Source organism: Limulus polyphemus, unplaced genomic scaffold (assembly GCF_000517525.1).
Source record: "Limulus polyphemus unplaced genomic scaffold, Limulus_polyphemus-2.1.2 Scaffold44, whole genome shotgun sequence".
In the NCBI taxonomy this organism is placed as follows: domain Eukaryota; kingdom Metazoa; phylum Arthropoda; class Merostomata; order Xiphosura; family Limulidae; genus Limulus; species Limulus polyphemus.
In genome coordinates, this window is record NW_013665654.1 from 277,095 (window position 1) to 291,219 (window position 14,125).

Sequence of the window (14,125 nt, forward strand, 5' to 3'; positions counted from 1 at the left end):
ATATATATATATATATATATATATATATATATATATAAAGATATTACAACCATACTAGCAGCTTTACAGATTCACTTATTCAAGCACAAAATCTGCATCAACTGTACAACAATAATAAAAAACATAAATACAGTCTTGTGAATCAAACTCAATGTAATTCTTAGCTAGACCTAATATTGAGCATTTGCAAAACAATTTATTAAACAAAATGTAATACCACTTAAATCATGTGAGATTTGTTGTTAATAATAAAATAAGCAGCAAGTGTTCAACATTAGATGTCATATTTTAACAGCTTATTTTACTTAGGCTGAAATTACATATTTTATGGTGAAACAAAATTTTTTCACCCAAATTCTACATATAAGGAAATAAAAAATTATTTTGAATTTATAAGACAAATCTTGCATTTTGTCAGTTTTACTGCAAAAGTTGTATTTGTAAACATAACTTTCCTTGGAAAGTTTCATGTGAAATTTTAAAATTAAAACAGAGCTTATATAAATATGATGTTTCATACAAGAAAAAATTGAAGGCCCATTTAAACATCCAAAATGAAAATCTACTTTAAATTAAAGAATTACTAAAAAAAAACAATAGGCACACTTATCACAAAAAGATACTTGTATCATTATGTTTCTATTTTACATTTCATATTACTCAAGGTTTCAAACAGCTATCTATCTAAGGTCATTATCTGTGTCAAAGGTATTAATAGAATAGGCCTAGTCAATTTTCTATGATTACCATTGTTAACAAAAAATGTTCAGAAAAGGTAATAAATAATATAATGTATCTTGTTAAAAGAACAAAAAAAATTCTATATCCGCATACTAACCATACTCCCATCTCTTCAATAATATTTTTACAGTACATCATAAGATTAATCATATTTTGCAATTTTAAGAAAAAGAGATTATAGTAATTAAAAGAACTAACTATAAAAGACACTAAAACATCTGTGTAAATATAACAGTCTAAAATATGTTTTACCAAAATAATCAGCTAAAAACAAGATTATTTATCATGTGTATATTTTTTGTCAAACAAAGCAGCTTTTGTATTTATTGTTTCACTATAGTTTTTCCCTAGAGAAAAACAACAATATGAATAATTTATTAGATGTTTCGGAATCTTCAGTAAGCTATTATTAAATTACATTTTCCAAAAAATGAATCAACTACTAAAATTATATAATTATTACTTATCAAACTTCATAGATGTGAATATTTAAATTCTTTCTTTCTTTCTTTCTTTCTTTCATTGGTTATAGATTACTATTTCATTTTTCGAAGTTCAAATAGGAAAATTTCAACTTAGCCTATTATTGCACCCATAACAAACTATAGAATCAGAATATTGACTTGGTCAAAAATTTCCTTGTACATGTAGTTTGTTTATGAACACAAGGAAATAATTCAAATTATTTACTACCATTTAAGATTATCATAATGCAGCTACATTTCAAGTTATTAAAAGAAAGAATGCCTGTCAAATGACACAATGTATTCATTGCAGGTTTATTTCAGAAGATTCAAATTGTTTATATTTTATTAAGTTTCCAGTGTGGTGTACCAGTATACAACTCAGATATTTCAACAAAGAAAACGTAACTTACCTCTGATGTACTCGTTGCTGTTGAACTGCTTGGTGGGGCAGATGGTGGACTGTCAGAGCTTGGATAACAGTTTCTTATTTTGGGGGCAAGTGATAAGGTATGGATCTGTGGACGATTAGTGCCATGAGTACTGCTGATATACTGTTGTACTTGTCTTCTTTGACTCTGTAGAACATGGTATTTCGTCGGGTTTTCTAAACAGGTCTGAACCTAAAAATCCATGCATTACCAAACCTGTCATCTCTTTTTGTAAATCAGAATTCATACTATAATTTATTAGTTATTATAAAGAAACCACAAGTGTTTATTTAATAAATTTACTTTAGGTTGTAGAATGTTGTTCCTATCCACAAAAGTTTATATGAACAGATAAATCTATATGCAATAATCAAAAATGTAAAAACTGGGTATTAGAATTTGAAAACTTTACTTTCAACTTACTATATTATTTGAGAAGTGTTCAATTCTCTACCTAATTTCTTAAACTATCAATAAAACTCTTAATTTTTAATTGAAAGCTGTAATTTTTGTGTTTCAAAAGTGTATATGATAAAGCAAAGCAGACTGTACAATCTAAAAGTGATACATGAATCCTTGGTTTGTGATGTGAAAGAATTTATCTGGTTACATAGTTACCTGCTTTGTGATAAAAAACACATTTACATTGTTAAGGTTAAATAGGAAATTCACAAAGTTACATGTAAATGGTAAAAACAATAAAACTTTAATCCCATCAAAGACAAGTTCAAGGACATGAAGTTTCCAATCAAAACAGTAACTCACTATTTTTTCAGAGTCAAGTTAATGTAAATAACTGTTCCCCACCTCTTCTTACTATCATTTTAGGAGTTTCCATGCCATTGTATACTCCACAGCTTTATTTAAGGATAGACATAATAACTTACTTAATTTTCTTATGTTTCAAACACAGTTAGTTATGTCAGTTAGTCAATGCTGCTTATATTTTCCATAATATTTTCACTGTTTCAAAAAAGTCTTTAGTAACTCCCCATAAAATTATGTAATGTATGTATAACGGAAACAGCACATTTATGTAGTTATGACACTGCTAAAGATGCAAAAGTAAATAAGTATACAAGACACATCACAATGTTTACTGGTTATCCAGTGTTTTACCACATGCATTCTGTATGTCTACGAAATTTATCAAACAAGTACAAATATACTGTTACTGTGAAATATACTAATTTAGCATGAATGTAATGCCACCTCTTGACAGTCATTAGAACTATCACTAAACGATATTGTTGTAATCAACCTTTACTTTCTCACCATAAATGAACTTCATGTTACTGCAACACAGCTAAGATAATTAAATAGAAATTTCTTTCATTGAAAACTTTACATCTATGTCAGTTATAAAAAAATGGCAACTTGTTTACTGTAAATACAAATTAGAATTGTAACAGTACTGAATTTTGTTGACTTTACTAAAATTCATCCAAAAGTTTAATACTTTAAATTCTTACAAATCCCCAACTAAAAATATAGATTTAAAAAAAGATTTGTATACTGTTTATTCTGAAGTATCAATGCTATCCAAATGATTAGAAAAAAATTAACTAAAATTAGCTCATATGCAATAATTTCTTAACCCTCTCACTGCAGCTGTGATGTATATTTCCCAGTTCACTAGGAAATATATACATCCAGCTGGAGTGAATGGGTTGATGATGCATTTGAATTTCCTGTACATACTGTTGTTGGACTTATTAGACAGTATTTGTCTCAAGTAATAAATCATTAAATGCAAACAATACAAAACTATCAAGATTATCACATGAAAATAAACAAAATACAGATCTAACAGATTTTGAGATTAATAATAAGTATTACTGTAAATATTCAAAAACTTAACTAAATATATCAGGTTTTTAATTTATGAAATATATATTTTGTAACAGTGTAGACATTTTACAGATAAAAGATAGGAGTTATTATGGACAGTTTACGTTTTGTTTGTTGTTTTGGACAAGGTTTTGGAGTTGTATACAGAATTTTTTGGATGTTTTGGACTAAATAATTAGCCCAATATTTTCCCCACTAAAAGAAACAAAGCAAGAGGAGACCATAGGAACTTGTAAACTTACAATATTGCATTCACTAGCAGATATTCCTGTTCTATAGATGGTAGATCAGTAATATATGGGAAACACAAAAATTGGACATAGCAGATATGAGTCACAAAAAAACGAATGTTCTTATCAACATTAAGTATGTTTGACTACCTCTTGGAAGTAATTCAAAAATATAAACCCATTAAGACACTCCCTTGGTTACGTTTAGTATCCTGGCAATATTTTCGCAGACCAATAATTACAGATATGCTGTATCATCAAAATCTTCAGAGCACAGGCCCTTAACTCTTGGACTCTTTGCTGTTCATTTTTGAGGTATTAGGCATAAATCTTACTTGATAGGAAATAAAACAACCTTTATTTTAAGTTAATATTTGAAATATGTATTGCATTTCACCACACCAATACATACACACATTAATAAATAAAACAAATACTTTTATAGAGATCTTTGGTTTATCAAACTGTCAAATAGTACAGATGAAACAGATTTGTAAAGTGAGTCTGTAGTGTTTAAAATAGTTTCTCTACTAAAGAACAGTGGTAGTACAGTACCAGCGAAGATTTCATCATACTATAAAGGTGTTTTATTTATTTAAATCATCTTACTGTTATGCTAAATTAATATAAGATGCAATGAATTTGTAAACATGTTTCCAAAAAATGGGTGAATATAGCAATATAAAATTTTAAACATTCTACTTCTACCAAGGAGCAAAAGTTTTTTGACAATCATGGTATTTTGTGTAACACTGGAAATGGTCATCCCAGTTTATAAAACCTGTTATGCAGACTTGGATATTTTTTAAAAATTTTTAAATAAAATTAAATAAAAAAATATTTTTTCTGAGATAAATCTTCATCAAACAACTAAATTTTTTGGTATAATTTTGGAGTTGCCACATTTCTGCAACTCCAATTCATTTCTTATCCTTAATAATGCCTCAATAAATCAAAAGTAGCTACTAAATAGGTATACAAGTAGTAGATTATACTCTAAAATAATTTACAGAGTATTCCGTATTTGACCAAAAAATTTTAACTGTAGAAATTTTATACAGAGATTAGATAAATCCTTTTCAATGCTAGAGCAAGTAAAGGGAAAAAAAAATTTTTTCATCTACGCATCTACTTGTCTTCACTTTTTTGATTGATGTTAGCAAAAGGAAGATGTTAAACCTCTTTATTAATAAAAAAATCAATTTTCGTAGTTAGATTATTGTTAGATGTTTTATTTGAAATTTTAGAAAGTGAACAAAATTCAATAAGTTGAAAAAGTTTATTAGCTATTAAGATAAATTTGTCAATGTAAGAGAATAGAAGAACAAGAAACTGGCAGTATTATCAGTATGTAAAGATAAACAGGGATACTGTTATATAAACAGTAAATAAAGAAAACTGCTTGTCAAATTCTTGCAATGTCAAAAAGATCTTCGGAAACACATGTATTACTTACGAAGAAACAAAAGAATAAAAAAATGTGATGACTACCATCAAAAGGAAACACCTGATTAAAAAAAATATGTTCTAGCATGGTGCAAACTTTGAAACAAAGAGCCACATTACATTAATGCAAAATTTAGAAGACAGTATAAAGTGTATACCTAAATAAGACTAGTCAACAAGAGAGGTAAAACAGCTTGCATGCATACTGTAAACAATAATTCCATTAATAATCAAATTCATTAAAGTTAAATTATATATTTCAAAGATGATGTATTTTACAAATGATCAAATAAGAGCAATAGGATAGTTAAAGGGATTATTTTCACTTTGTTTTGTTATTATGAATTACCTGAAGCACCTGAGGAGGGACTGATAGACCCACAGCAGATACAGACACTGGTACTTTGATTGCAGCAGTTGAAGGAGCAGAAGTTGACAATGTCTTTTGTTGAGCAAGGGCTTCTTTTTGCTCTAATTGTTGCATCTGTTCTCGCATTAACTGTTGCTTCAGACTGGTACGACTCATGGCGGTGACAGTTTTCAAACCCAGAACGCTACAAGTATACATATTCAGGTAATAAATATAATTTTTAGAAAAAGAAGCATTGTTTTAATTAAATATTATAAGTGATGAAAAATTTAGAATAAACTAAATCCACTCTTTTAACAAAAAACTTCTGATGTTCAAAATTTTCTTCAATGAAATACATTAAAGAAAAAAATTAGCTGAGAATAGAAAATCAACAAATGAAAGTGTAAAAAAAAAAGGGGAAAAAATATCCTGGGAAATAATACATATTTAATAAAACCTTACTTGATACATACTGGAACATGGTTAGTCAATTATTATACATAAAACTTTGATTTTCTTGATGACTGAAAATAGTATTTTATGCAATTAAACTTAATGTAATAAACATATATCCACATAAAGAATTTCAGAAAGATTTTTATTAAACAATAGTCAGATAAACTAATCTCATGATTATGTTGCTTCTGATATCACAGTAATAGTTTTCTTATAGTTGGTAATATATTCATAAGTAGATGAATCAAGAAAAGGGAAAATAAAAATACACTTATATGCTTTTCTTATTAATGAAATTTCATGTTTGAAAGAGTTTCACCAGTATCCAGATTTTCTGGTTTCAAATGAAAACCTTACAAGATAAAGGATTCTATTAATCTGGGGATAAATATCATGTAGTATCTCTAATTCTGAAGCTATATAAACTTTAGTGGAAAATATTGCATTTTCCAAACCATGAAATTGTTTTAAACAATTTAACAAACCATTAAATAAATAAACTTGAACAAACCCTAGTAAAGATTTTCAATTTGTGAATTTTTCACTTAATGGCATTTTCTGGTAAAATTTTTAGAATTAAAATGTCCTTGTACACTTACAGTTTAATATATAATATATTATTGAAATGAAAAAACAATCTGGGTTAACCAAGTCTGCTGACTTCTAAATTTTAATATACATTACATGTTTAAAAATTGTTTTTCTTGTCAAATAGAAAGTTAAAAGTTATTTTGTGTGTAAGTGTTCAATTAACAAAATTATTTATTCTGAAATGAGTTCAATGAGTTGGTCATACTTGTAGATTAAAATCTAGAGTCCACAAATTAGGTATAAAACTAACATATTCTATGGACAGTTCTTTTATGAGAAAACTTAGAAAATCCAAAAAAAAAGCTGCATCATAAGTTTTTAAATAATTTACAAATGGATAATGAATGAGAACTTATTACATGACAATTAACAGTTCCTGTTTTTCTAGGATATCAAAATAAACAGGTACAGATGGCTACAAATACATCATTTGAATGAATAAAAAACTGCAACAAACCTTCACATTTATTAAGTATGTACCTCATACTCATACATAAATGAACAATAAATTAATGTATTGAAATAATCCTTGATACAAATCCAAGATGACAATAACACAAAAATGACAAACAAAATATTGTGTTTATATATAATTTTTTTTCCAAAGTAAGATATTCTAAACATAGATGTATTGCAAAGATTTCATTTTGACACCTTACTAAATGTCAGTTACTAAAAGTAATTATTTTGTTATTTATATTACATCATAGTACACAAGATGCTAATGTAAATAACACATGATGACAATGTTAATTTCTTTACAATCAGATTGAGAAACTTTAGATTACAAATATTTTTCCTGTTAATATAACCCCTAATATTGAAGCACTACATATATTATAATAAACTGACAAACAACAATTAATATGCATAATGCTTATAAATCATTTTTTGTCAGCTTTACTATTACACTAGCATGATATTCTTCCATACATAACTACACGTACAAATTCAGAATGGTTATTCTATTAATGGTGATTTACAAACACTAAGATTTGAAATAAAATCTTTGAATATTGATCAAAAATATTACATTAGAAGGAAACATATTCCCATATTAATATTTTGTTAATTCTTTATTTAATGTTACATTTTTTATTTTTTTCTCTTAATACTAAGCTGGACCAATCACAAATAGACATTTTCCTTGAATAGGGCAGTGACCATTCTGCAAATATCAATTTTGTGAATATTTCTTGCTATTTACATTACAAATGCTCAACCAATATTCTAAAAAATATGCATGTTAAGTATGTTGTACTAGTAACAAAATAAGTACTGTACACATCCACATTTTGCTTAATAGTATATTTTTTCATAAAGTTTACATAAAAAAGCCTACTTCAAAAAATTACAAACACAATGCAGAAATCTAACATACTTGTACTAATTTTCAAATTTAGCAACTGTAGTTTTTTTGTTTTGCACATAAATACCCATATAAAATGTTCAAATTGTTGAGGTTTTTATGACACTGCCACACAAAAAAAGGAAAACTTGTGTGCAAGCTACAGCACGTGCATGGAATTCCCACTAAATAACAACAACAATATTGTTTTGAGCTGCACGATCCAAGCAGACAGGAAGCTACTTGTACAGTTTATAAGCTGTGCACAAACACTTATGTGCAGAACCATTTCCAGGGTAGCAACAAAAAAATAATTATTCTATAGTTCTTTACTTTAATACTAAAGCCATAAGCCCTCAGTATTTATTAGGAAAATCAATGTAATTTACCCTAAATGCAATGTTGTTTCATAGTTTTCTCAAATCATCCCTAATCAACCTATTTCTACAGCAGAGAAAAAGACTTGCTAATTTTCCAACACACACACACACACACATTCATACAAACTGTTAATCTTGTTCATTTTATAACACAGGGGATATACTGGTTAACTTTCCAACAAATCAAAAGAATTTTTTAAATTTAAGAACATGTACTTAAGTTTAAGACTTCTTCATAAAATGCTTTTAAGTAAACAAATACAAAGCCATATGTTATTTCATCTTCCATGAAGCTTTCTTAAATAAGAACATTTTACATGAAATAGGACATTATTTTACTTAATAATTTTATGAAACTTAATATTCATTGAGCGAAAATAGTAATGAAGCACATGGTTTAGAGGTGGGATGTCTGTAGGTGTTGTCCTACAAAAATAAAATCAAAAAGTAACCTACAAATCTTCTTTTTAAGGTTACTACCAAATTCATTTTTTATCATTCTACAACAGTCTTGGATGTTACACTTAAACTGAGAACACTTCTTTTACTCACAAATCACGAAAAAAAATTCTGTTAAGTGTACTTATCCCAGCATGTGATTTAACTATTTCCTTTTATATTTTTAAATAAGGTAACTTAGAAAATATAAATAGAAAGTAATGGCAAAATACTGTAAAAAATATTGTGTATGTTTCTAGATATATAAACTATAATTTTATCACTGACATGACAAAAAGAAAAAACAAACATATCTTGATAGTTTGAGAGAAAAATTGGAAGACAAAGGTTGATGATGAAAGTAAGATAATGTACTTTCTACATAATGCAAAGTTAGAATCTTGTTATCTGTATGAACTTCACCACAATCCTCCTCTGTTGAGAAATCAATTACTTGTTTGTAAAATATGTAGCATATTTTTTTTATAAGTTAATTGTCCATGCTTGTAAGAGTAGTACCTTTAAGTATTTTTTCAGTTTATTTGTTGTATTTTGCAATTATTGCAATCACTAAATGAACTAATAATCCAATTTTGGTTTTTTTTTTTTTATTTAATAACAATATTATATATTCAGTTTAACCTTATATTTTTTGTGACATTTTAATTTTCTAGAAACTCTAATCTTAGTTAACAAACATTTGAGACCACTAAAAAACCTACGTTGGGTTATTTGTCACTTAATGAAATTATAATATCACTTAAAGTTTAGGCCTAATATGTTTCTTGTTTAATTAGATTATGAAGATTTAAAAGTCTAATCCTAGCTTATTTTCATTACTGAAACTTAAAAACACTACCAAGCCTAATCCAAGATTAATTTATGAATAAGATTTTGTGCTTACAAGCTTAATCCTAAGTTATTGTTGGCTAGGGATATTCTGAATTAATTATAAAGTTTCATCTCATGCTGTTGTTAGTTATTGTGAGACTTTGAACTCTATGGATGAAAATCTAATCTTACATGATGTAGACTATATGTGTTTTTGAATTCACTACAAATGTAATAAAGGCTACATAACACCACATAACACCAGTGAACCAAAGACACTAATTTCCTAGTCACTGCAAAAGCAGATTCTTTAATTTTTACAAGTACATGAATTTTGTAGAAAAGTGTCCTAAGAATATTCTGCTAATGCTAAACTCTGATTAAATGTAATAAAAAAAAAAAGACTGACAAGTTACTAAAACCTATTCAATAAATGTAAAAAAGCTTATAGTTGACTTTAAAAATCTCACATTGGTAACTATAGAAATGAAAAACATGTTTCTCACCAGTAATCAATTTAAAAATAACAGAATTTCTAGGAAATTACAGTTTAAAACTAATGGATTACAAAGAGCAGTCAGAATTAATACAGAGCATGAAAAACATATTCCACAACAAGCTCTATAAACAGCATTAAGCATCTACAGGGTACATATGTATGAGCTTCTTATTAGAATGAGCCATTCAAGTTATATAGTTAATTACTACCAGTCTTCTGGGAAAGAAATACAATCATGTACATTACCATACATGGTAAACTCAGTATTAAATTTAGTTAAATTACAGAAGCTTCTTACAAATTAGACTCTGACTGAAAGTACTTCTAACATGGTTGACAAAATTTCATTTTATCACAACTTTAATCCATTAGTTTTTGTAATTATTTTATTATGTAAGGGAAAAAGTTTTATACAAGAAATGAATAACTTGCGTGTACATGTACATATACTTTCAGGGTATTTGTGACATATATTCTAAAATATTGTTTAAATATTACAAAAAAAGATGAAATTGCACAAGAAAAATAAAATTACAAATTCTTACATGTACTGAAACTGGATTCATATGCTTCTGAATGTTTCCATCAATTTTCAAATACAGTAAATTCTAAAAAGTTCATATTAGTTCCAAAGGTTATCAAAATAAATGTCTAAGATCTGAACTTTAATTCAAATAAATGTTACAAGTATATTACAGAAAATTACATACATATTCTGACTACAAAAATGTAAATGAAAAAGTGTCTGACATTTTCAAAACAACATCCGTGTAGAATTAATGGCACTGAGCCAGAAAGATCTTATAATTCAAGAACACAGAAGGGTACCTTAACCAAAAAAAGATTGTACAACTTCAGACCTTTTCTCATTCTCAAAGCATAAAAAATTAACCACATTTAGCTAAAGTAAATTAAATTACATCACAAGTAAAGCAGATGTTGCTGTAAGTATTATACTGTAAGTAATAGCAATATATGTATACATATCAATTAAATGAAACAATAAAAAAAGTTGAGCACATCAGCAAATTTGATAGATGCTTCTTATTGAAAAACATTTTATCTCCATTCAAAATTGTTCAGTTTCTTCTCTTTTATTAAATATATAGCACTAACATAAAAGATGCATATATTTAAAAAAAATGCTAAGCAAATCATGTGTTAATGATTGCGCTTCTGCATTTAAACACTAGTAACAAAGGAAAATGGCAGTTTCAACTAACCAACTGGTTCAAAAAGCATAATATGACTTTTCTTTTTCATGAAAAGCATATAAGTATCATATCTAAAATCTTTTTCCAACAATGTACTCTCATAGGCAGTAAAAATGTGTTTTTTCTACAAAATACTATCCAGATAACTGATAATGTACTGTATTACAAACAACCACAATAATTTCTCTTTTATAGTAACATATATAAACACATATACAGTTAACGTGTAAGGAAGATAAACTTCAATGGTTGTAAAGAAAAACAGTTTCACATATTTTCAGACAGTATACTACAGAAAATATTGCCATCAAAAGTTAAATCTTTTGGAGTGCTTAATAAACAACTTATCCTCATAAATTTAAAAAGCGAAAAACTGAAGCACCTAGAAAAATTATACAAGTTTTATGTATTGTGTACATGTAGAAATTATGTGTATTTTTATAAATGGTCTAATACTGTACATGAATTTCTGAAAATAATGAAAATATAATGTTGCAACAGTTTTTACATTGTCACATGCAGTTTGGTTTAAATTAAAATAATTATACTAAATTTAACTGAAACACCTAACAAAAAGACTTCCATGCTACTTTACATACTGATGAACAATACTATGTTTTTCAAAATATTTGTATTATATGCTGGTACTATATGGCCACACTTACCAATACTTACAAGTGTTACTTTTACTTGAGAGTTTTGCAGTATGCATTTCTTTTTTAATCACATCTAAATTCTTACTCTTGATTTTTAATTTTCCAGAGGTTCAATGATAAAAATTTAAAAAGATTTAAACAACTGAACACTTGTAAGATGTAGTTCATAATAAAGTTTGGAACATTTAAGACAGTTATTCCTTTAATTATATACCGCAGGATGGAAGATCAATTTAAAAAAAAAATTAAAACAGTTCAGTAAGCTAGAAAATTCTTGTAAGAAGAAAGTAGCTTCAGACTGTACTGTATATTAAAGGTTGGGAACTAAAATGAAATTACAAAGCAAGCAACAATTACTGGAGAAGAGGGATAACAAGAAGAAGTTCAAAAATGTAACTGAAGTAACATTTTTTCTCACATATTTGAGAGGCCTACTGCACTTCTGTTTACACAGAAGATTGTTTCATAGCTGATAAACTGAGATTATACACAATTTATTAACTCACTGCTCTAACTTTAGATAAAGAACTAACAAATAATATTAAGCTGTTTAGTAGGACACTTTTAAACATTTCCTGTGAATAACAAATACTTTAATGCATGGTCAAGAACTTAGAAAATAAATTTTAAAATTAAGTATTGTAAAAAATTGAAACAAAAGGCATGGATTTATAATTTATTTTTTCTTGTGCAAGATTAATATGGCAATAAAATTTAATAACATTTTCAAATTACATGTCTAAATGTTTGAATGTAATGAAATGAAATGAACTACAATGAACACTTATTCAATACATTTAGAAATTTTTAATTTATAAGCAAGAAATTTGGCTCCTTCTAAAAATCTTGTTAGATGACTTTATATATATATATTAGAATAGTGACTAATAAATAAACTATCAATACAATTACAAGATATTTTGATTAATCCAAAAACTGATTATTCAAAATATTCACATTCTCTTCTATGTAAACTATATTTCCATATCAATAAACTGGCAAAAAAGTATATGCATTATTACTATACAACATAACTTAATGGCATTACAAAAAACTAGATTTTTATTATTTCATAACATCTGTGAAAACATGGGTTAATTTACTTATATTTTCGGCAATATAAGGAAAACAAAAACTCACCCAATAATGAAAATAACAACATCATAATTTTCATTTGATGATAAAAAAAAACGTTTCAAACCAACTTCATTAAATTTAAGATTTGTTAAGTGTAGTAAACCATGTTGCATATATATTTTGCTTACCTTTGACTTTGAGTTTCAGGTGGCGTTTTGCTTTTCAATTCATAATACATTAAGTTAGAGTTATTTTCATCACTGGCAGTGGAACTTGGCATAGGTTTCCTAACATTCTCCGTATTACTAGTAATAGCAACACAATTATTACTAGTTGCTGTGCCAAGGCGATGAAGATCAAAGTCAAGATCAATGCCAGACTCGTTTGTTGCAGAAATCATGTCGTCATGAAAATTGTTAATTGCCGTATAATAACTGCTAATAAGATATTAAATTTAAAATTTGTGTTATATTTCTGAAATAAAATTTCATTAAGATATGGGCTGTCGGGTAGAATAATTTGTGAAACATGATGATCGAATCTAAAAAAACGCACACTTCTAACCCCGTTCACGAGCAATTCACCACATTAACCGACGGTACATCAACGGCTATCACGCAACTTAGAACCTACAGCAGAAAGACAGTAATTAAAAAAAATACAACATGCGCTTTACGATTGGTGGAGAAGATAGATATAACAAAGAGGTCTTACATCCTATTGGTATAATCTGTATATGACTCAGACCGGTATTAATTTCATTTTAACAAATAATGTCTGTAGATTACTTATGCTTAATCAATCTAATGCTGATTATAGCTAAAGCTACTTCGACTAATTGTAGATGAATTAGTCATTTGAACTCATTCCATGCAATTACCAAGACGAACATTTTAAAATGTGAGCTATTTTATAACACAGTGTCTGACCAGATACGAAAAACCACTTTTTAAATATTGTTAGTTGTTCAAACCCATTCTTTTTTCTCTGTATTGTTGCTTTTAGCATCAGTAGCCGTTGTACTTTACATTCGAAAAAACATAAAAGATTAATAAAAATGAGCTCGCAGTTTGTTGTTTCAAATCTATATAATTAAAAGACGTGCGTGCGTGGAAAGCTG

At 27.4% G+C, this 14,125-nt stretch overlaps 1 protein-coding gene across 2 annotated transcripts in view; it reads right to left on the minus strand.

The window, feature by feature from the left end:
* Positions 1 to 13,626, minus strand: part of LOC106462266 (microphthalmia-associated transcription factor-like) — a 72,230-nt gene extending 58,604 nt beyond the window's left edge. For both annotated transcript variants that reach the window (XM_013922177.2, XM_013922169.2), the window contains exons 1-3: positions 13,194 to 13,626; positions 5,513 to 5,717; positions 1,619 to 1,828 (exon numbers count right to left, since the gene is read on the minus strand). In XM_013922177.2, the coding sequence (XP_013777631.1) occupies positions 1,619 to 1,828; positions 5,513 to 5,717; positions 13,194 to 13,405 (627 nt within the window). In that variant the 5' untranslated portion in view covers positions 13,406 to 13,626. The remainder of the gene's footprint in view (positions 1 to 1,618; positions 1,829 to 5,512; positions 5,718 to 13,193) is intronic.
* Positions 13,627 to 14,125: the final 499 nt, after the last annotated feature.